Below are 22409 nucleotides of genomic sequence, written 5' to 3'. Positions count from 1 at the left end.
ATTTTCCTGAAAGGCAGTCTCAAACTTGAAAATAACCTCTACCATGCTTCTCTGTTGCCTGCAGACACTCATTATGTTACCGCTTTCCAGCCATTCGGCAACAAACTGCCTTCTGTTACAGGCTTATATTTTACATTTTAACTAATTAATCCAGAGCATTTGCTGCCATTTTTCTTTGCCCAGATCTTATATTTTCATGCATAGTTGAGTTGCTTGGCCTTGTTTCCATGTGGATGGTATGTTTTTTTGGTTGCAATTCTTCCATGAATTCCACTTTTGGTTAGACATCTCCGTACATTTGATGTAGCTGGGTCCCATTGCTTGCTGCCAGTTCTGTGATGATATAACTGTTTCCAAGGGAAGTAAGCATGATGTGTCTTTCATCTGCTGCAGTAAGTTTCCTTAACCAACCACTGGGTTCCTAGGTGTTGGCCATTTCTTGGTGTCCTTAATGCTGAGAAATAAAGGCAGATACTTATCTATTATGCAATAAGGGAGGAGTCTGATTTTCTACAAATTTATTCTGCAGCAGGACAACGACCCCAAACATACAGCCAATGTCATTAAGAACTATCTTTAACATAAAAAGATAAGGAATCCTGGAAGTGATGATATGGCCCTCACAGAGCCCTAATCTCAACATCATCAAGGCTGTCTGGGATCACATGAAGAGACAAAAGGATTTGCACAGCCTTCACCCACAGAAGATCTGTAGTTAATGCTCTAAGATGTTTGGAACAGCCTCCCTGCGGAGTTCCTTCAAAAACTGGGTGCAAGTGTAGCTAGAAGAAAGGATACTTGTATGTTGTTTTGAATACAAAGGGTGGTCACAGCAAATATTGATTTGATCTAGCTTTCTCTTTGGTTTATTCACTTTGCATTTTGTTAATTGATAAAATTAAACGATTAACACTTCTATTATTGAATGCATTCTCACAACTGCTTAAAACTTTTATACATTATTGTATAAGTTCCACGTATGTATGCTTCAGTTAAGGAAGGTGAATTGTTCTTGATGCTTGAATGCAGCTTGCAACATTCATAAGCAGATTGATGTGATGGAATGTGATAGAGGGATTAATAAAATCATCATTTTGGCTTACCTGGTTATATTCCCACATATGACTGGATATGGGTTCATTGTATGCAGATAGTAAATGGCATTTGCTACACCAACCAGAATACTGTAATATATATGCCAAGGTAGTGGAGGAGTGCTTTTCTTAAAAAAAAAAGGTCTGAATTATTCATTTACATTAACAGATGTTCTCACCTTTCTTATATGTTATAATTGTCCCAAAACCTTTCTATTTTCAATAATGGCATAGTCTTTCAGATATTTGTTTACATGCTACAATCATTGTATTTGGCACGCGTTTTATATAGTGGGGAACATGAGCACACTTCAAGACTGAAGCTTAATGAATTGGAACCAATATCCTTTCTTCATAGTTGTTTTTGTAGACAGTGTGTTTTAGACCACTGCCATATTCCTCTCGCTGCCATGGTTTTTCTCAGATTGATTGAAAACTATATTTTGGATCTATTTTATACAAAAAATAATACAACTCACAGCACGATGTAGTTTGCGAAATAGCGATCCAGTCACCATATTTGGGTAGACCAAACATGTTATTCCTCCCATTGTGACACATCCAACCAATTTTATAATATTCTTGTGTTGAAATCTAATTAAAAAACAAACAAAACTTAATTAAAAATAACATTGCAATGGCAAAACTGAGGTTTAGAGATGGCTTGTAATTATGGGCTTTTAACAAAGTGGGGTTGAATGGTAATGAATGATAAATGATCTACAATATATAGCACATCAACAATTGTTTTATTGTTAATTAATTAAAACAATTATGTATTTAGTACAACTAAAACTGAAATTTTTTAATGTTAGAAAGTAAGACATTTAAAAAAAAAAAGATTAAATAGTAACTCTGATGTGGATTTTCAGATCATCAGGTGGACCTATTGAAGATAAAAAGTCCTATCAATGTTCTATAATTTAGCATTGAATTTGGCATAATTTCTCTTTAAATGAGGCTGAATTAATTCTTTCTCTGTTACTTCCGAAAAAAATTGATCATAACATCTGTTGACAGATCCTATAAATTTGTATGCAACATGTAATACCATTGAAACACAATGCATCGCTTTGTATTCATTTTGTCTGGATCATTTATTTTTTAGGACATTTATTGAATATTTTTTTCTATGAGATCAATAGGGGACAGTCACTATGATGAAGAATGACTTACTTAATGCCTATTCTAGGAGGGAGGATACAGCTTTTGCACTTTCATTGATCCAGGGTTTATGGTATAGCTCCTGTAACTGACATGTGATCAATGTTCATTTGTCGAAAAATGGCACTCTGGGTAAAAGTTGAAAACACACTCACTCAACTTCTCTACAACTAAGCTACATCTATGGCATGGATTTGCTAAGACCTGAATTTTCAACTTTTCCTGCAAAATTAATTACTTTGGGGGGAAAATGGGGGTGCGTCTTATAATCCGAACTTAGCGGTGGAGTTTATTGGCTGCGGTGGAGCAGGGTCCCAGGTTCGCTGCTGCCGGAAGCTTCTGGCAGAGGCAGGAGTCAGGAGATGGCTGTGGACCCCATGCTGGTAGGATGAGGTGTTCGGCGGTGCAGGGGCTCTGCCAACATTTTGTGAAAGCCAGAGCCCGGCACCTTCCATACTCTTCTATGCGGTGGACTCCAGAAAAATGGCTGCCGGAGGTGGCGCATGCTCAGATCAAGATTGGGAGCAAAGATGGGAGCCGAGATCGCAATCTGAGCATGCCCTGCCTCTGGCAACCATTTTCCCGGAGTCCACCGCAATAGAAAGTATGGAAGGTGCCGGGCTCTGGCTTCCACAAAATGTTGGTGTCTTATAAATCGGTGCGTCTTATAATCCTCAAAATACTTGAATTTACTCTCGGTAGCCGGGCTTACAGTGCGACGGCCGCTCGACTTCAGAACGCTATTAAATTGTAGACTAACCTGCAGGTTAATAGCATTTTTTCAACTAGCAGGTTTCCTTTTAAGTTTTTATTTAACACAACCTGGTATTTTGGGGAATTAATAAATATCAGTTTCCTAATACAGCGTTATTATTGGAATGACTCCAGTGACAAGCATGGATTAAAAAAAATGATAAAAAAAAATAAAAAGTTACACTTATAAAAAGGATTACGCTATAAAATACTTACGTAGGCAAACTTTTCCATTTTAACATAAAATGGTTCAAAGCTTTCTGATCTACTTTTTGATTCTTCTGCAGGAATAGAAAATAAATAACATTATTGAGGAGTTTTTAAATAAAAGATGTGATATAGTTATTAATATGACAAGTACCATCATATTGGCATCTAGATTGAGCATTGGACAATTGTGCTGTTCTTGACAAAGTCAATGACTTTACTTATGTGCTGATACATTCCATTATAATTCTACTGACAGACCTTTATTGAGATGATGCCTGCTGTCAAAGAAGATTTGTTCTGTCATACTGTGTAGAGAGGTGTCAGAATATCAAATCCATTGGGTCATTAGCTTAGACCTCCAAGTTCTGAATCAATGAAGGCCAAACTCTTCCAGCACTGCTCACACAATCTCATCACTGCCGATTTCTGACACTACAATCTAAGTTCATAGCATACAGATCAATGAAACTAATGCTGCATCTAACATTTCCAGTAACTGAAATCAGAGGCAGGCCACTATTTCAAGCTGCAGCCCACCAATTCTGGAAATCACAAATTCTGATTTATGATTTGTCAGTAATACATGAATCAGATCAACTCCGTTATTGCAGCCGTGTATGTTTCACTCTGAAATGCTGCAGTATTTCAGAAAAAAATATACTTTGAAGTGACAGCTGTGGTCAATGCGACTAGGATGATTAGTCCTATAGATAGGTCCCCAGTGTCTTCCCCGCACCCTGCTCCACAAGACCGTCTAGTCTCTCCCTATGGCCACGGCCCCACTATCAGTATTTGGTCAGTATTTTTTTCTCAGGAGTGAGTGATAAATGCAGAATTGGTGACTTGTTTCTATTATACCTTTTCTCTGATTGTTCCTCACCTGGTTTTGGCTTCCACTCCTGAGGAAAAATACTAACAAAATACTGATAGTGGGGCTGTGGCCTAAGTGTGTGTATAAGGGGAGACCTGTCAAGAAACTGGAGTGGGATTGGAAGAAGCCACCGGGGACCTGCCTGTGGGACTAGATATCTTAGTTGTAGTATTTCAGAGTGCAACATACATGGCTGCAATAACAGACAGGGTCTCTGATTCATGCTGTCTGTGGTTCAGGCACCATTATACAGCAGACAGAATCCCTTTTAAATACTATATGGTACACATTTGTTTCATAGCACTATGTGGATGTATACTATAATAAAACACATCAGGATATCTACACTGAGCAAGTATAATAAATAATTATTAGATTATTAAAATTAACTCATTTGAAAACTTGCTAGTATCAGAAAATAGGTAACTGTTAGTAATTAATAGAGAATTAAAGGGGTTAGATATTAACTTACTGATCTCTGGTCGTCTTACTGAAATTAGCAGGTAATAACTTGATGATATCTGTTGTTCCCTTCACTGGAACCCCCACAATCCCAAAATGGGGGCTATGTAGTGAAGAATTGAATGGAATGATAGCTGCACCAGCACAGGACCGGTTCACTCATTGTCTATGGAAGTGCGGGAGATAGCAAACACTATTCTAAGCTATTTTCATCAGTATTATCTATAGACAAAAAATGGAACAATGGTGTGCATGTGCTACCATCGTTTCAGTCTAAGGAAGCATTGCAGAGTCCCATTCTTGGGATTGGTGGTACCCTTAACAATCACCAAGTTAACACCTATCCTCTGAATAGATGATAACATGCTCTTGTGCGGAAACCCTTTAAAGTCTACATTCCTATAATGAGTATTTGGTGAGTTTTTGAAGTTGCAGATTTTCTGCAGCATTTTTGCACTTGTGTAAATTAATTTACTTGCCTTTTTTTTATTGCATTTTTTACATGTGTTTTTATTGCGGTTTTGATATACCTTAAATTTTTTTATGGAGAAAACCCCTATAATTTAAAGGAAACCTAATGCAAAATCTGTGAATCTTGCATAAAAGTTCACTCCCAGATAATTGCAGAGTAAGTTAAACAATGAACACGCTCCACGTTATTGCCTCCCCTAGCGTACACGAAATGTGACAATTCATTATAAAGATATTTAGTATAATCTAAGCAAAGCTGTAAACCAACAGAACTAATGGTACATTGTGTGCCATGTAATTATAAGCCTCGCAGATAACTTCCCTGGCATATACATGTATACTATATAGTTCACTGCTGAAATGGAGTTTCCAGGCCACACAGTTCACCTTGATAAATGTTGGATTTTACCTGTTTAAGCAGCTTTACAACATATAATTCTTTCCTAATTTGTGCCTTGAAAATGTCAAAAAAGTGACCTTCTCCAATCATGAAATCCTTATGGAAGTTATGAGTTGCTTCTGTAATCTCTTTAACACTCACACATGATACGGCATTTATCTCTATGGAAAGATGAAGGCATAAAATATTGTTTCCCATGATGAGTTAATTATATTTTTGTCGAATTGGTATAATGATTGGTCAGAAAATAATATCAGATGGTTGAATCTAATGATATATAAGGAAGTACATAGTCTCTGGAGATAAGAAATCCTATAAATGATCACATATATACATACCTTTGATCCTTTAGAGCTACTGACAGCTTTTTCAAATCTCATTCTTTCCATTATGAATCGCTGTGTTTTCATCATGTATTTTATTAAAATAATGTATAAGTAATCTAAAGTGTTATTCTAATCGGAATAACAATCTCTTTGCGCTGACCAAAAGAGGATGGGACCCCCAAGAGGGTAACACCGACTGTTTCTGTAATTCCTATTTAATTGGATGTGGGTTTCGAAAACATTGTAGCTACTCGTGCTCTGTTTCCGCAAAGCCCTTGCATTTCTATGAAAGTTTGGAAACAGTTTTGCATGACCCACTGTTTCCAGAGTTTCATCCACATGTCCCCAGAGGTCCTTGAGCAGTTTAGAATGTGTGGACTCCCAACACCCGATGTATTATGTGATTTCAGTTATGTGAAAAACATCTACAAGGAGTTTATATGTTCTCCCCATGTTTTGGTGGGTTTCCTCCCACACTCCAAAGATATACTGATAGCGAATTTAGATTGTGAGCCCCAATGGGGACAGTGCTGATAATGTCTGTGAAATTAAAGTCGCTATATAAGCGAGTGGAAAAAAAACGTCATGTGATGAACACACAGGGGTTCTTGTGGAGGGAGCGGTGACATTTCTTCTCTTATGTACAGCGCTATACATGACAACCTCTAACAATGGACAGCACTATACATAACAAGGGAATGCTACGTAACAAGTGACAGCGCTATATATAACAAAAGAGGATTCTATGTAATAAGGGACTGCACTGTATATAACCCCTAATTCATGTTCTTCCTCACACTCACAACCCCCAATTCATTATACTTTCATGATTTATCCACAACCCCCATTTCATTATACTTTTATGTCTTCTACCCCAATTCATTCAATTTAGACAAAAATAAAAAGAAACACTTACCTCTGCAGACATGGCTCCACTTCCCTCAGTAGTATAGCCCTTTTCTGGTAAGCTTAATCTTAGAGGAATTGGGCATGAATTAAATACTATAGTGAGGGCCATATGGCCATGCGCCCCTGAAGCCTCAGGTGGTAGTCAAGATTGCCCCCATTATAATCTGTCCCTGTTCCCATCTAAACTATGAATCCCCTTCATCACGACATCAGGTTCAATTAATTTCTGTACCTTTTTTTTATCTTTTCATCTACTAGATGCATCTTTGCAAGGATACCTGAGGTATGTAAAGCATTAACTTTGTTATAAATGCAGCATGAGCAAATTCAATATAAACATTCCCATAGCCAACTTTCCCAGAAGCTCCATAGGACTATTAAGGAATTTTTCATTTGGTAAATACTAGCTCAACTACCTGTCCAGAGCCTTAGGATACAATATGAGTCCAGGCACATTTTCTTGATAGACAATATACATATAAATTATTAGTCTACATCAGGGAAGGGCAATCCCTGGCCCGCAGGCAGTTTACGGCCCGTGATATCCTTTCCTCCAGCCCCCTGGCAGATTCAAGGGGCCGTCGGCCAAATACCCCAGCTACTCCTGTGATGTATGTGCCCCAGCCCCTCCTGTGATGTATGTTTCCCGGCATCTCCTGTGTTGTATATGCCTCCAGCATCTCCTGTGACGTACGTGCCCCAGCATCTCCTGTGATGTATATGCCCCCAGCATCTTCTGTGATGTATATGAATCGGCATCTCCTGTCATGTATGTGTCCCAGCCCCTCATATGATGCATATGCCCCCAGCGTCTCCTGCGATGTATGTGCCCCAGCATCTCATGTGATGCATGAGCCCCCAGTGTCTCATATGATGGAGGAGGGGAGGAGTCCTGAGGAGATAATTTGCATATTCCCACTGCATTTTGGGGTAAGTGAAGAGTCTCCGCGAGCTCAAAGAACACTGGATTTTGGCTGTTGGAGCTGAAAAGAGGACATCGGTAAACCAGGGGAGGAGTCCTGAGGAGATAATTTGCATATTCCCACTGCATTTTGGGGTAAGTGAAGAGTCTCCGCGAGCTCAAAGAACACTGGATTTTGGCTGTTGGAGCTGAAAAGAGGACATCGGTAAACCAGGGGAGGAGTCCTGAGGAGATAATTTGCATATTCCCACTGCATTTTGGGGTAAGTGAAGAGTCTCCGCGAGCTCAAAGAACACTGGATTTTGGCTGTTGGAGCTGAAAAGAGGACATCGGTAAACCAGGGGAGGAGTCCTGAGGAGATAATTTGCATATTCCCACTGCATTTTGGGGTAAGTGAAGAGTCTCCGCGAGCTCAAAGAACACTGGATTTTGGCTGTTGGAGCTGAAAAGAGGACATCGGTAAACCAGGGGAGGAGTCCTGAGGAGATAATTTGCATATTCCCACTGCATTTTGGGGTAAGTGAAGAGTCTCCGCGAGCTCAAAGAACACTGGATTTTGGCTGTTGGAGCTGAAAAGAGGACATCGGTAAACCAGGGGAGGAGTCCTGAGGAGATAATTTGCATATTCCCACTGCATTTTGGGGTAAGTGAAGAGTCTCCGCGAGCTCAAAGAACACTGGATTTTGGCTGTTGGAGCTGAAAAGAGGACATCGGTAAACCAGGGGAGGAGTCCTGAGGAGATAATTTGCATATTCCCACTGCATTTTGGGGTAAGTGAAGAGTCTCCGCGAGCTCAAAGAACACTGGATTTTGGCTGTTGGAGCTGAAAAGAGGACATCGGTAAACCAGGGGAGGAGTCCTGAGGAGATAATTTGCATATTCCCACTGCATTTTGGGGTAAGTGAAGAGTCTCCGCGAGCTCAAAGAACACTGGATTTTGGCTGTTGGAGCTGAAAAGAGGACATCGGTAAACCAGGGGAGGAGTCCTGAGGAGATAATTTGCATATTCCCACTGCATTTTGGGGTAAGTGAAGAGTCTCCGCGAGCTCAAAGAACACTGGATTTTGGCTGTTGGAGCTGAAAAGAGGACATCGGTAAACCAGGGGAGGAGTCCTGAGGAGATAATTTGCATATTCCCACTGCATTTTGGGGTAAGTGAAGAGTCTCCGCGAGCTCAAAGAACACTGGATTTTGGCTGTTGGAGCTGAAAAGAGGACATCGGTAAACCAGGGGAGGAGTCCTGAGGAGATAATTTGCATATTCCCACTGCATTTTGGGGTAAGTGAAGAGTCTCCGCGAGCTCAAAGAACACTGGATTTTGGCTGTTGGAGCTGAAAAGAGGACATCGGTAAACCGCGCGCCGGTAGGCGCGCGCATTTTGAAGCTTTTTTTTTAAGCTTTTTTCACTGTTTTCAGAACATTAACAATAAGAACATGGAAGAGTCCAGGAGCCATTTGGTGAGCTGCATATCCTGCTACATGTTCACAGACTTGCCAGTGGAAAAGCCAGACTTCACATGCCAGAAATGCAAGCTTGTGTCCCTGTTGGAGGAAAAGTTGCGAAATCTAGAAGAGAGGTTAACTACCTTGAAAATCATTAAGGAAGGTGAAGAGTTCTTAGACAGAGCAGAATTATCTCTTCATGATTCAGAAAGAGAAGAAATTCGAACTGCACCTGACGAAACAGAGGAATGGAAGCATGTGACCCACAGAAGCAGGAGGATCGAGAGGCAGTCAGCACCCATACTGCTCAGGAACCAGTACCAGGCTCTCACACAGGAGAACCATGAAGAAATACAGCAAGATAAGACTTTGCCAGCAATGAATGACCTTGTAAGCCCTCAGAATCCTCCTGGATGGAGAAAGAAGAATGTTGTGAAGAAAAAACGGAGAGTGGTGGTCATGGGGGATTCCCTGTTAAGAGGAACAGAGGCCGCTATCTGCAGACCAGACATAACCTCAAGAGAAATGTGCTGTCTTCCAGGAGCAAAAATTAAAGATGTGTCTGACAGGATATCAAGACTCTTCAGACCTACAGATCACTACCCATTCCTGCTAATACATGTGGGGACAAATGACACCGCAAGAAAGGACCTGGCAACCATCTGCAGTGACTTTGAAGACTTAGGCAAGAAAGTGAAAGAATTGGGAGCGCAGGTGGTCTTCTCATCCATCCTCCCAGTGGATGGCCATGGAACAATGAGGTGGAATAAGATTCTACAGGTGAACAACTGGCTACGTCGATGGTGCCGTCAACAAGGATTTGGATTTCTGGATCACGGAATGAATTACCTATACGATGGACTACTTGCTAGAGATGGGGTGCACCTTACGAAGACTGGAAAACATGTACTTGGAAGTCGCCTTGCTACACTCATCAGAAGAGCTTTAAACTAGAACAATGTGGGAAGGGAAGCAAAAGGCCAGAAAAAGCCATACAGCTGACAAATACTGTTGAGATCTCTGCTACTGGAAGTGGAAAAGAAGAACAAAGACAAAAAAATCTAAATAATAAAAATATGGGAGGAAGAGAAACCAATCACAAACTAAAATGTTTTTATACAAATGCACAAAGCATGGGCAACAAACAAGGAGAATTGGAACTACTAATGCAGGAAAAGGAATATGATGTCATTGGAATCACTGAAACTTGGTGGGACGATACACATGATTGGAATAAAAGGCTAAAAGGATACAACTTATTTGCAAGAAACAGACTTGATAAACGAGGAGGAGGTGTTGCATTGTATGTTAGAAAAGCGTATATCTGCACAGAGATTGAAGCTTCAGAGACTGGGAGTTCTGTGGAAACTGTTTGGGTAAGAATACAAGGAGAGAACAACGGAAAGGACACCATTGTAGGCATTTACTACAGGCCACCTGGGCAAGCTGAAGATATGGATGAACTCTTTATGTATCAAATGACCAAGTTCTCCAAAAAATATGACGTAGTGGTCATGGGAGATTTCAACTATCCAGACATTTGTTGGGAATCTCTCTCAAGTAAAACTAACAGGTCAAGCAAATTCTTATCCTCTCTTGCTGACAACTTTATCTTCCAAAAGGTAGGGAAGAAAACAAGGGGATCTGCTACTTTGGATCTAATCCTTATAAACAGGGAGGAAATGGTTGAGGAGGTAAAGGTGGCTGGGACCCTAGGAGGCAGCGATCATGCTATTATAGAATTTTGGATAACTAGAGGAGGAAGACATGTGAAGACTCAAACTTCAAGGTTAGATTTTAGAAAGGCAGATTTTAAGAGACTCAGAAAGAGAATAGGAGGGATCCAATGGCTGGATGTCCTTAAGGACAAAAATGTCCAGGAAGGATGGGAAATTTTTAAAAATGAGATTCTCAAAGCACAATCGTTAACAATCCCGAAAAGTAGGAAGAATGGGAAGCATTTAAGGAAACCAGGATGGATGAACACAGAACTTAAACACATGCTAAAAAGAAAGAAAGAAATGTTTATTAAATGGAAAGAGGGAGGCATATCTAAAGAAGATTATAATGCAGTCTGCAGATCCTGCAGGGCACGTATCAGGTTAGCTAAAGCTGACAATGAATTAAGGCTTGCAAGAGATGTCAAAAGCAATAAAAAAGGATTTTGGGGGTATGTCAAAAGTAAAAGAAAAGTCAAAGATGCTATAGGATTTTTACAGGATGAAAATGGAGAAATGGTAAGAGAGGATGTTGAGAAGGCCGAACTTTTTAATTCCTATTTTGCATCTGTTTTCTCTCAGAAAGAAAATGTAACATCAACTGATCTTCACTGTCCTTTTAAAGGAATAGAAGAATCCAAGTTATCAGTAAACAGAAAGATTGTGAGGGAATATTTAGCTAACATAAATGAGTTCAAGTCTCCAGGTCCAGATGAATTACACCCCAGAGTACTGAAGGAGATTGTAGAAGAAATTTTAGAACCACTCTCCATAATCTTTGAAAATTCTTGGAGAACAGGAGAAGTCCCAGAAGACTGGAGAAGAGCAAATGTTGTTCCTATCTTCAAAAAGGGGAAGAAGGTGGACCCAGGGAACTATAGGCCGGTGAGTCTGACTTCTATACCAGGAAAGATCTTTGAACAAATTATTAAACAACATGTATGTAAGTACATGGATAAGAATGAAGTGATTAACCAGAGTCAGCATGGGTTTGTAACTAACAAGTCATGTCAGACTAACTTAATTTCCTTCTATGACAGAATCACTGACTGGGTGGATCAGGGAAATGCTGTAGATATAGTATATCTTGACTTCAGCAAAGCATTTGACAAAGTATCTCACATCATCCTTATTGAAAAAATGACCAAGTATGCAATGGACCAGGCAACTGTTAGGTGGATTCATAACTGGCTTAGTGATCGGACTCAAAGGGTGGTTGTAAATGGCTTCACATCCAGCTGGATGAATGTCTCAAGTGGGGTACCACAGGGCTCCGTCCTGGGACCTGTATTGTTCAACATCTTTATCAATGATTTAGATGAAGGAATTGAGGGTAAACTGATTAAATTTGCTGATGACACAAAGCTAGGAGGGATAGCTAATACTAGAGAAGAGAGAGAGAGGATTCAAAAAGACCTAAATAAACTGGAGCAGTGGGCAGCAACCAACAGAATGGTTTTTAACCGGGAAAAATGCAAAGTACTACATCTGGGCAATAAAAATGAAAAAAGCATATACAGAATGGGAGGAATAGAGCTAAGCAACAGTACATGTGAAAAAGACTTAGGTATACTAATAGATCATAGACTGAACATGAGTCAACAGTGTGATGCAGCAGCAAAAAAGGCAAATACAATTCTGGGATGTATTAACAGAAGCATACAGTCTAGATCACGTGAAGTCATTATCGGTCTTTACTCCTCTTTGGTCAGACCTCATCTGGAATACTGTGTACAGTTTTGGGCACCACATTTTAAAAAAGACATCGACAAACTGGAGCAAGTTCAGAGAAGCGCGACCAGAATGGTGACTGGTCTGCAAACCATGTCCTATGAGGAACGGTTGCAGGATTTGGGAATGTTTAGCTTGCAAAAAAGAAGACTGAGAGGAGACTTAATAGCTGTCTACAAATATGTCAAGGGCTGTCACATTGTAGAAGGATCATCTTTATTCTCATTTGCACAAGGAAAGACTAGAAGCAATGGGATGAAACTAAATGGGAGGAGACACAGATTAGATATTAGAAAAAACTTTTTGACAGTTAGGGTGATTAATGAGTGGAACAGGCTGCCACGAGAGGTGGTGAGTTCCCCTTCAATGGACGTCTTCAAACAGAGGCTGGACAGACATCTGTCTGAGATGATCTAGTGAATCCTGCTTTGAGCAGGGGGTTGGACCAGATGACCCAGGAGGTCCCTTCCAACTCTACCATTCTATGATTCTATGATTCTATGATTCTATGTGCCCCCAGCTCCTCATGTGATGCATGTGCCCCGGCATCTCCTGTGTTGTATATGCTCTCAGCATCTCCTGTGAAGTACATGCCCTAGCGTCTTCTGTGATGTATATGACTCGGCATCTCCTGTAATATATGTGTCCCAGCCCCTCATATGATGTATATGCCCCCAGCGTCTTTTGTGATGTATATGACTCGGCATCTCCTGTGATGTATGTGCCCTAGCATCTCATGTGATGCATGAGCCCCCAGTGTCTCCTGTGATGTAGGTGCCCCGGCGTCTCATGTGATGCATGTGCCCCCAGCCCCTCATGTGATGTATGTGCCCCGGCATCTCCTGTGTTGTATATGCTCCCAGCATCTCCTGTGAAGTACATGCCCCAGCATCTCCTGTGATGTATATGCCGCCAGCGTCTTCTGTGATGTATATGCCTTGGCATCTCCTGTGATGTATGTGTCCGAGCTCCTCATATGTTGTAAGTTTTTTTCAAAATTCATCGACTGTGCCCCAGACCGACTCAAATCTGGAAAAGCAGTTGTGAGTAGCAACATCATCAATACCACCTAACATCACAGCCACACCAAAGAGAAGTGGCTCAAGTCATCACATGTGTGGTGAGTTAATTAAATGTTTGACTAAACATAGCAGGATAACTTTCAAGTTGATAATTTTGTACTGCCCCCGAGTGATGGTCTAAATATTGAAATGGCCCCTGGTATAAAAAGGTTCTCCACCCCTGGTCTACATAATCAAGGCTCTGGTGTGTAACAAAGGACTTGGGACTGTTTCACACATTCGATATTTATGGTCTGAGTTTGAACTGTGAATATTGGACCAGCTGCTAGTCTCCTGACTCAAACTCATCAGCCTCATATGCATACGGCTGATCCAAAATTCACGGTACATGGTCGCACATACGTTGCCTGTAAATGTCGGCCATGTGAAACCAACTTTAAATTGGTATTCTTAAGTTGACTCTTGAGCAACTGAGAACTATAAAGTCTCTTTATTTTCCGACTGCTTGGCGGGGGTGTGTGTGTGTGTGTGGGGGGGGGGGTGGTGGCAGGTACTGCTCCTTGAGTGACAGATATGATTAGGAGCGCCATCCTGCTTCAACACATTAACATGTGTAAATGTTCTGAGTCTACACTGTTACAGCTATATTTCACAGAGCTAACAGTGCATTTCAATAAGCACACAGCTGGGGGAGTGGGAGATGTTATTTGGAGAACTGCTCTGGAAGCTACTGACACTGGGTTTTGGTGGATTGCGATTATGCAGGACTGATAAGAGCTCTGTCAGGAACTGAGATGCAGGGGGAAGGAAGTGAGCAGATAACTGCTGTATAGAAATCAATAAAGCTATTTAACAACATGAAATACACCTTTAACATGTTTTAAGTATTTTATAATTAAATGCCATGATGAAAGTTTATATACCGTTGAATATGGTAATTGCTCTCTGATGTCCCATTTGTTGAAGAACTTCCAATAAGTCACCAACAGTCTTATTTTTGTGTGCCCAGCTCCAAAGCAGTTCCTTTGTTCTGCTTCTACCTTGTTCAGCACACTTTTCAATTTTATGGAAGTCCATCCAATCTGAAGAGAGGCGCTCAGCTAGGAGAATGATTGTAAAAGTATAGTCAGAACAATAATACAATATAAGCATAAATAGTTGCAATCTTAGCAGTCTATATGTGAAAGGACAAGACACAAGCTACCATCCCAGTTATGTCAATTGAAATAAACCACTGGAAAGATAAACGTATGCATAATATTAGCTAAATGATTATCCACAATATACAGTACAGACCAAAAGTTTGGACACACCTTCTCATTTAAATATTTTTCTGTATTTTCATGACTTTGAAAATTGTACATTCACACTGAAGGCATCAAAACTATGAATTAACACATGTGGAATTATATACTTAACAAAAAAGTGTGAAACAACTGAAAATGTGTCTTATATTCTAGGTATTTCAAAGTAGCCACCTTTTGCTTTGATGACTGCTTTGCACACTCTTGGCATTCTCTTCTGGTCATTATACTGTATAAAGCATTATGTGAGGCCCAATATATTGAATAGAGCAATATAAGGGGCCCATTATACTGTATAGAGGACTATGTGGTGCCCATAATACTGTATGGAGGACTATGTGGTGCCCATAATACTGTATGGAGGACTATGAGCAGCGACTAATAAAGTTGTATTTAATGTTATTTAACAGGTAGAAATTCAAGATTCTACATCTGGGCAAGAAAAACATCTACAGAATGGGAGGAATAGAACTAAGCAACAGCACATGTGAAAAAGACTTGGGTATACTAATAGATCACAGACTGCACATGAGTCAACGGTGTGATGCAGCAGCAAAAAAGGTAAACACAGTTCTGGGACGTATTAGAGAAGCACAGAGTCTAGATCATGTGAAGTAATTATTCCCCTCTACTCTTCCTTGGTCAGACCTCATCTGGAATACTGTGTCCAGTTCGGGGCACCACATTTTAAAAAAGACATTGAAAAACTGGAGCAAGTTCAGAAAAGAGCTACCAGGATGGTGAGCGGACTGCAAAGTATGTCCTACGAGGAACGGTTAAAGGATCTGGGAATATTTAGCTTGCAAAAAAGAAGGCTAAGAGGAGACTTAATAGCTGCCTACAAATATCTGAAGGGATGTCACATCCTTATTCTCATTTGCACATGGAAACACGAGAAGTAATGGAATGAAACTGAAAGGAAGAAGATACAGATTAGAAATTAGAAAAAACTTTTTGACAGTGAGGATGATTAAGGAGTGGAACAGGTGCCCATTATACTGAATGGAGGACTATGTGGTGCCCATAATACTGTATAAAGGACTATGTAGTGCCCATAATACTGTATGGAGGACTATGTGGTGTTCATAATACTGTATGGACGACTATATAGAAGGAACATAACTTTGTAAGGGCTGCAAAGTTGTGAGATATGCCTTTTTTTGTGACCCCGCCAAATATTAAGGTTTATTTTTTTTGGGGGGAGGGGCGGGGCAAATAGAACTTTTGCTATGGGCCCCATGATTTCTATGTACGCCCCTGCAGGCATACATACATACAGTACAGACCAAAAGTTTGGACACACCTTCTCATTTAACCCCTTAAGGACCGGAGTATTTTCCGTTTTTGCATTTACAATTTTTGCTCCCCTTGTTCCCAGAGCCATAGCGTTTTTATTTTTTAGTCAATATGGCCATGTAAGGGCTTGTTTTTTGCGGGATGAGTTGTACTTTTCAACGCCATTACTAGTTTTACCATATTGTGTACGGGAAAACGGGAAAAAAATTCCAAGCGCCGTGAAATTGCAAAAAAAGTGCAATACCACAGATGTTTTTTTTTTTATTTTTTTTACCACGTTCACTGAATGCTAAAACTGACCTGCCATTATTATTCTCCAGGTCATTACGGGATCATAGACACCAAACATGTACAGGTTCTTTTTTATTTAAGTGGTGAAAAAAAATTCCAAAGTTTGGTAAAAAAAAAAAAATGGTGCCATTTTCCGAGACCCCTAGCGTCTCAATTTTTTGGGATCTGGGGCCAGATGAGGGCTTATTTTTTGCGCACTGAGCTGAAGTTTTCATTAATGCTATTTTGGGGTGGATCCGATGTTTTGATCGCCTGTTATTGCATTTTATTGCAATTTTGCGGCGACGAAAAAACGTAATTCTGGCGTTTAGAATTTTTTTCTCGCTACATCGTTTACCAATCGGATTAATTCTTTTTTTATATTGATAGAGCGGGCGATTCTGAACGCGGCGATACCAAATATGTGTATGTGGGTTTTTTTTTTAATTATTTTATTTTGAATGGGGCGAAAGGGGGGTGATTTAAACTTTTATATATATATATATTTTTTTTATATTTTTTAAAACATTTTTTTTTCACTTTTTGCTTACTTCTATAGTCTCCATCGGAGACTAGAAGCAGCACTCATTTGATCGGCTCTGCTGTATACAGGGGACGAGCAGATCCCCTGCATGCAGCAGAAATGGTCCTGTGCTATGAGCGCCGACCACTAGGTGGCGCTCATAGCGACCAGATTATGACAACCACTGGTGTTTGCTGCAGACCCAGGGTTGTCATGACCACCCATCGGCGACCCGCGATCATGTGACAGGGTCGCCGATGGGCGGGGTAAGTGATGCGCTTCCCGGAAGCGCGAGTTAAATGCCGCTGTCGGAGATTGACACCGGCATTTAACATGTTAGCCACGGGTGGATCGCGATTCCACCCGCGGCTGTTGCGGGCACATGTCAGCTGTAATAATCAGCTGACATGTGCTCTAGGATAACAGCAGCAGGCAGAGCTAAGCCCTGCTCTTAGAGGCAGGTGATGGCTAAATAATATAGCCAGCATCTGCTGACAATGATAGCAGCTCTGCTCCTGAGTTGCATCAAAAAAGGGGACCCGACATTGGACATACCAGTACATCCAATGTTGGGAAGGGGTTAATAATGAGACACAATTCAAGAATTATACAATAAGGCAAGCACTCCTATAGTATTAAATTATTGTGCAGGTACACATATGAAGTGGCCAATATACAGCCATATACAGTATACATTCACTATGCAGCAGCACATGATCAGATAAACTAGATTCTGTTTCTTTCCCAGTTAATTTGAGGGATGGATGGTCTTATAGAGCGGAAAGTAACTAGAGTTAGGGGCCAACCATGTGGTCACCTTGTCGCTGGTGGATGAGTAATAGTAGAATTCATGGATTCACTAATGCTGTTACATAGTATACAGTATGTATGTACTGTATGTACAGTACAGACCAAAAGTTTGGACACACCTTCTCATTTAAAGATTTTTCTGTATGTTCATGACTATGAAAATTGTACATTCACACTGAAGGCATCAAAACTATGAATTAACACATGTGGAATTATATAGTTAACAAAAAAGTGTAAAACAACTGAAAATATGTCTTATATTCTAGGTTCTTCAAAGTAGCCACCTTTTGCTTTGATGACTGCTTTGCACACTCTTGGCATTCTCTTGATGAGCTTCAAGAGGTAGTCACCGGAAATGGTCTTCCAACAATCTTGAAGGAGTTCCCAGAGATGCTTAGCACTTGTTGGCTCTTTTGCCTTCACTCTGCGGTCCAGCTCACCCCAAACCATCTCGATTGGGTTCAGATCTCCTTCTTGGTCAAATAGCCCTTACACAGCCTGGAGGTGTGTTTGGGGTCATTGTCCTGTTGAAAAATAAATGATGGTCCAACTAAACGCAAACCGGATGGAATAGCATGCCGCTGCAAGATGCTGTGGTAACCATGCTGGTTCAGTATGCCTTCAATTTTGAATAAATCCCCAACAGTGTCACCAGCAAAGCACCCCCACACCATCACACCTCCTCCTCCATGCTTCACGGTGGGAACTAGGTATGTAGAGTCCATCCGTTCACCTTTTCTGCGTCGCACAAAGACACGGTGGTTGGAACCAAAGATCTCAAATTTGGACTCATCAGACCAAAGCACAGATTTCCACTGGTCTAATGTCCATTCCTTGTCTTCTTTAGCCCAAACAAGTCTCTTCTGCTTGTTGCCTGTCCTTAGCAGTGGTTTCCTAGCAGCTATTTTACCATGAAGGCCTGCTGCACAAAGTCTCCTCTTAACAGTTGTTGAAGAGATGTGTCTGCTGCTAGAACTCTGTGTGGCATTGACCTGGTCTCTAATCTGAGCTGCTGCTAACCTGCGATTTCTGAGGCTGGTGACTCGGATAAACTTATCCTCAGAAGCAGAGGTGACTCTTGGTCTTCCTTTCCTGGGGCGGTCCTTATGTGAGCCAGTTTCTTTGTAGCGCTTGATGGTTTTTGCAACTGCACTTGGGGACGCTTTCAAAGTTTTCCCAATTTTTCGCACTGACTGACCTTCATTTCTTAAAGTAATGATGGCCACTCGTTTTTCTTTACTTATCTGCTTTTTTCTTGCCATAATACAAATTCTATCAGTCTATTCAGTAGGACTATCAGATGTGTATCCACCTGACTTATGCACAACACAACTGATGGTCCCAACCTCATTTATAAGTCAAGAAATCCCACTTATTAAACCTGACAGGGCACACCTGTGAAGTGAAAACCATTTCCGGTGACTACCTCTTGAAGCTCATCAAGAGAATGCCAAGAGTGTGCAAAGCAGTCATCAAAGCAAAAGGTGGCTACTTTGAAGAACCTAGAATATAAGACATATTTTCAGTTGTTTCACACTTTTTTGTTAAGTATATAATTCCACATATGTTAATTCATAGTTTTTGTGCCTTCGGTGTGAATGTACAATTTTCATAGTCATGAAAATACAGAAAAATCTTTAAATGAGAAGGTGTGTCCAAACTTTTGGTCTGTACTGTACATACAGTACATACATACTGTATACTATGTAACAGCATTAGTGAATCCATGAATTCTACTATTACTCATCCACCAGCGACAAGGTGACCACATGGTTGGCCCCTAACTCTAGTTACTTACCGCTCTATAAGACCATCCATCCCTCAAATTAACTGGGAAAGAAACAGAATCTAGTTTATCTGATCATGTGCTGCTGCATAGTGAATGTATACTGTATATGGCTGTATATTGGCCACTTCATATGTGTACCTGCAAAATAATTTAATACTATAGGAGTGCTTGCCTTATTGTATAATTCTTGAATTGTGTCTCATTATTAACCCCTTCCCAACATTGGATGTACTGGTATGTCAAATGTCGGGTCCCCTTTTTTGATGCAACTCAGGAGCAGAGCTGCTATCATTGTCAGCAGATGCTGGCTATATTATTTAGCCATCATCTGCCTCTAAGAGCAGGGCTTAGCTCTGCCTGCTGCTGTTATCCTCTTAAATGAGAAATTGACAGATGCATTTCATGCATGCAAACTGTGGAGGGGAGGGCGCAAGCTGTTCCATATGCCCATTGGCGCCGCAATTTCAAGGATTTAATTGTGGGTCAACTGAAGACCCTCATGCCTACTATTACGATACTGCTGTGAACATTAGCTTATGGCTGTTCATCATAGGAGACTGTGATCTTTCTACATACTGTAATACTATGGTATTGCAATAAGAGAATGAGCTCTCAGAAGTTTGCAGGTTCAAGGGGACTAAAAAATAAAGTAAAGAAAAAAGGTTATAGATATATAGAAAATAAAAAAAAAATATATAGAAGATTTGAGTCACTCCCATTCCCCCCCATCAAAAATAAACAATAAAATTAAAAAAATAAACATATTTGATATCACTCTGTCCACAAGAGTCAAATCTATCAAGATATAAAATTAATTAACCCAATCAGTAAATGCTGTAGCGAGAAAAAAAATTGAAACTCCTGAATTGTGTTTTTTTTAATCGCCTCGCAAAAAACAAGTCGTCACACAAGTCCAAAAAAATGAAAACGGCAACATAAGCAATTTTTTTTTCCGTTCCGAATTTTCTTTCACAACTTCAAAAAAGAAAAAAATTATACATATTTGGTATCAACGTAATAGTAGTGACCTGGACATGCTGCAATGTAATTTTTACCGTAAAAATGCTGTAAAAACATAACCCAGAATAGAATCCCAGAATTGCGTTTTTTATGCAATTTAATCACAATCCTATCCCCCAGTCTTACATACACACATTTAGAAATGCAGCATACACTACTGAAAACCAGTTGTACTTAGCTTGAATACCACCTCCTCTTATTCCGACACAAGCATTGCAGACATCAGAAAAAATGTTTTTTTTGCTTGTTTTTTAGTTTTTCTTAAAAAACGACATGGTAGAATGGGTATAACGGCATTTAACAACCCCATGACTGAAGCATAGGGGACAGACAGATAATTATTTAGTATTTTAGACTTACCTAAACCTTTCCATCCTAAATCTCCATCACGGCAGTCCATGAGTTCACAGAAATGTTCCATAATTATAGGAGGAACTTCAAAAAGAGAGTTATTTAACCCGAGTGACGGCTCCACCATTGTATAAGTATGCTGATCATTAAATCATGAACTGTGCTGACTTCTGCTATTCTGTTGTTCAGCATGAAGTTGAAATACATAGATATAATGCTGGAATTTCCCAGTCTCCACCCCACAGAAGAATGGTTAGTTAAGCAAGGAAATCCTGCAGTTGCACAAGTTCTGTGTGTTCAGAGCTCATAAAACAGCTAAGATTCTCTGGAAGGATTTCTTATATCTTGAGGATATTCTCAAGATATTGTGAATAATTGTTGGGATTAGCATTGGAAAAGGGCAGCTATATAAATGAAAAACACATCAGCTGCTGGCCTTTAAAAGCTATGTGATCCAGAGTACACTGTCGTACTATGGCTAGTCTAGCATTTATTTGAATTTTCCTCATCTGTGCTGTTCAGGGTTAAATATGTCAATCTGCTGTGAATACAGAAGCTATCTTTAGACACAAGATACATCTGCACCCCTGTGCCCACCTACCGACTCATATGTGCAATATATCAGTCGACAAAACAAAAGAACATCTAATAGTATCACAAAACATTATTGATGTCCAACAATGCTACTGTTCTAGTGAAGAGCAACTTAGCATAAAAAACTATGAAGAAATGAATTCCTGATTGATAAAGGGTTAAGTTTGGTTATGTTTGCATCTCTTTAATGGATGGCAGGGGACTGTGCAGCCAGCCATCCAATTTAGGACAGTAAATATATGCCCTGGCTACACATCGCACTCTTACACTGCCCTCTATCTGTGCTACATGTACTGTACAGCTATATACCTATACTAGTATATACTCTTCTACTCTCTAGCTCAGGGGTCTCAAGTTCAGCTGGGTATATGGGCCGCACACGGAAAAACATTTAATTTGGGGGGCCGCATTATTTGCAGGACAAAGTGACATTTTTAGGGATACCATTTTTTTTCTATACACCTTTTGAACAGGTCCCCATATTGCAGACACGTCCCCCATCCAGGTCCCCATATTGCAGACACGTCCCCCATCCAGGTCCCCATATTGCAGACACGTCCCCCATCCAGGTCCCCATATTGCAGACACGTCCCCCATCCAGGTCCCCATATTGCAGACACGTCCTCCATCCAGGTCGCCATATTGCAGACACGTCCACCATCCAGGTCCACTCCCCCCCATACTGCGCACAAGTCACCCCCCCCCATATACTGTGCACAGGTCACCCCCCCATATACTGCGCACAGGTCACCCCGCCATATACTGCGCACAGGTCACCCCCCCCATATACTGCGCACAGGTCACCCCCCCATATACTGTGCACAGGTTCCCCCCCCCGTATACTGTCCACAGGTTTCCCCCCCCCGTATACTGTGCACAGGTTCCCCCCCCATATACTGTGCACAGGTTCCCCCCCCCCATATACTGTGCACAGGTCCCCCCCCCATATACTGTGC

The 22409-nt window shown here is 40.6% G+C and overlaps 1 protein-coding gene across 2 annotated transcripts in view; it reads right to left on the bottom strand.

The window, feature by feature from the left end:
* IRAK3 (interleukin 1 receptor associated kinase 3) overlaps positions 1-21085 on the bottom strand; it is a 36015-nt gene extending 14930 nt beyond the window's left edge. For both annotated transcript variants that reach the window (XM_073651734.1, XM_073651735.1), the window contains exons 1-6: positions 20869-21085; positions 14420-14596; positions 5435-5586; positions 3228-3292; positions 1574-1688; positions 1104-1222 (exon numbers count right to left, since the gene is read on the bottom strand). In XM_073651734.1, the coding sequence (XP_073507835.1) occupies positions 1104-1222; positions 1574-1688; positions 3228-3292; positions 5435-5586; positions 14420-14596; positions 20869-20986 (746 nt within the window). In that variant the 5' untranslated portion in view covers positions 20987-21085. The remainder of the gene's footprint in view (positions 1-1103; positions 1223-1573; positions 1689-3227; positions 3293-5434; positions 5587-14419; positions 14597-20868) is intronic.
* Positions 21086-22409: the final 1324 nt, after the last annotated feature.

The sequence above is a fragment of the Phyllobates terribilis genome, unplaced genomic scaffold, assembly GCF_046119375.1.
Source record: "Phyllobates terribilis strain yellow unplaced genomic scaffold, ASM4611937v1 Scaffold_11__3_contigs__length_659146591, whole genome shotgun sequence".
Taxonomy (NCBI): Eukaryota; Metazoa; Chordata; class Amphibia; order Anura; family Dendrobatidae; genus Phyllobates; species Phyllobates terribilis.
Note: the sequence above shows the minus strand (reverse complement) of the source record. Positions and strands in the feature narration are given on the sequence as shown.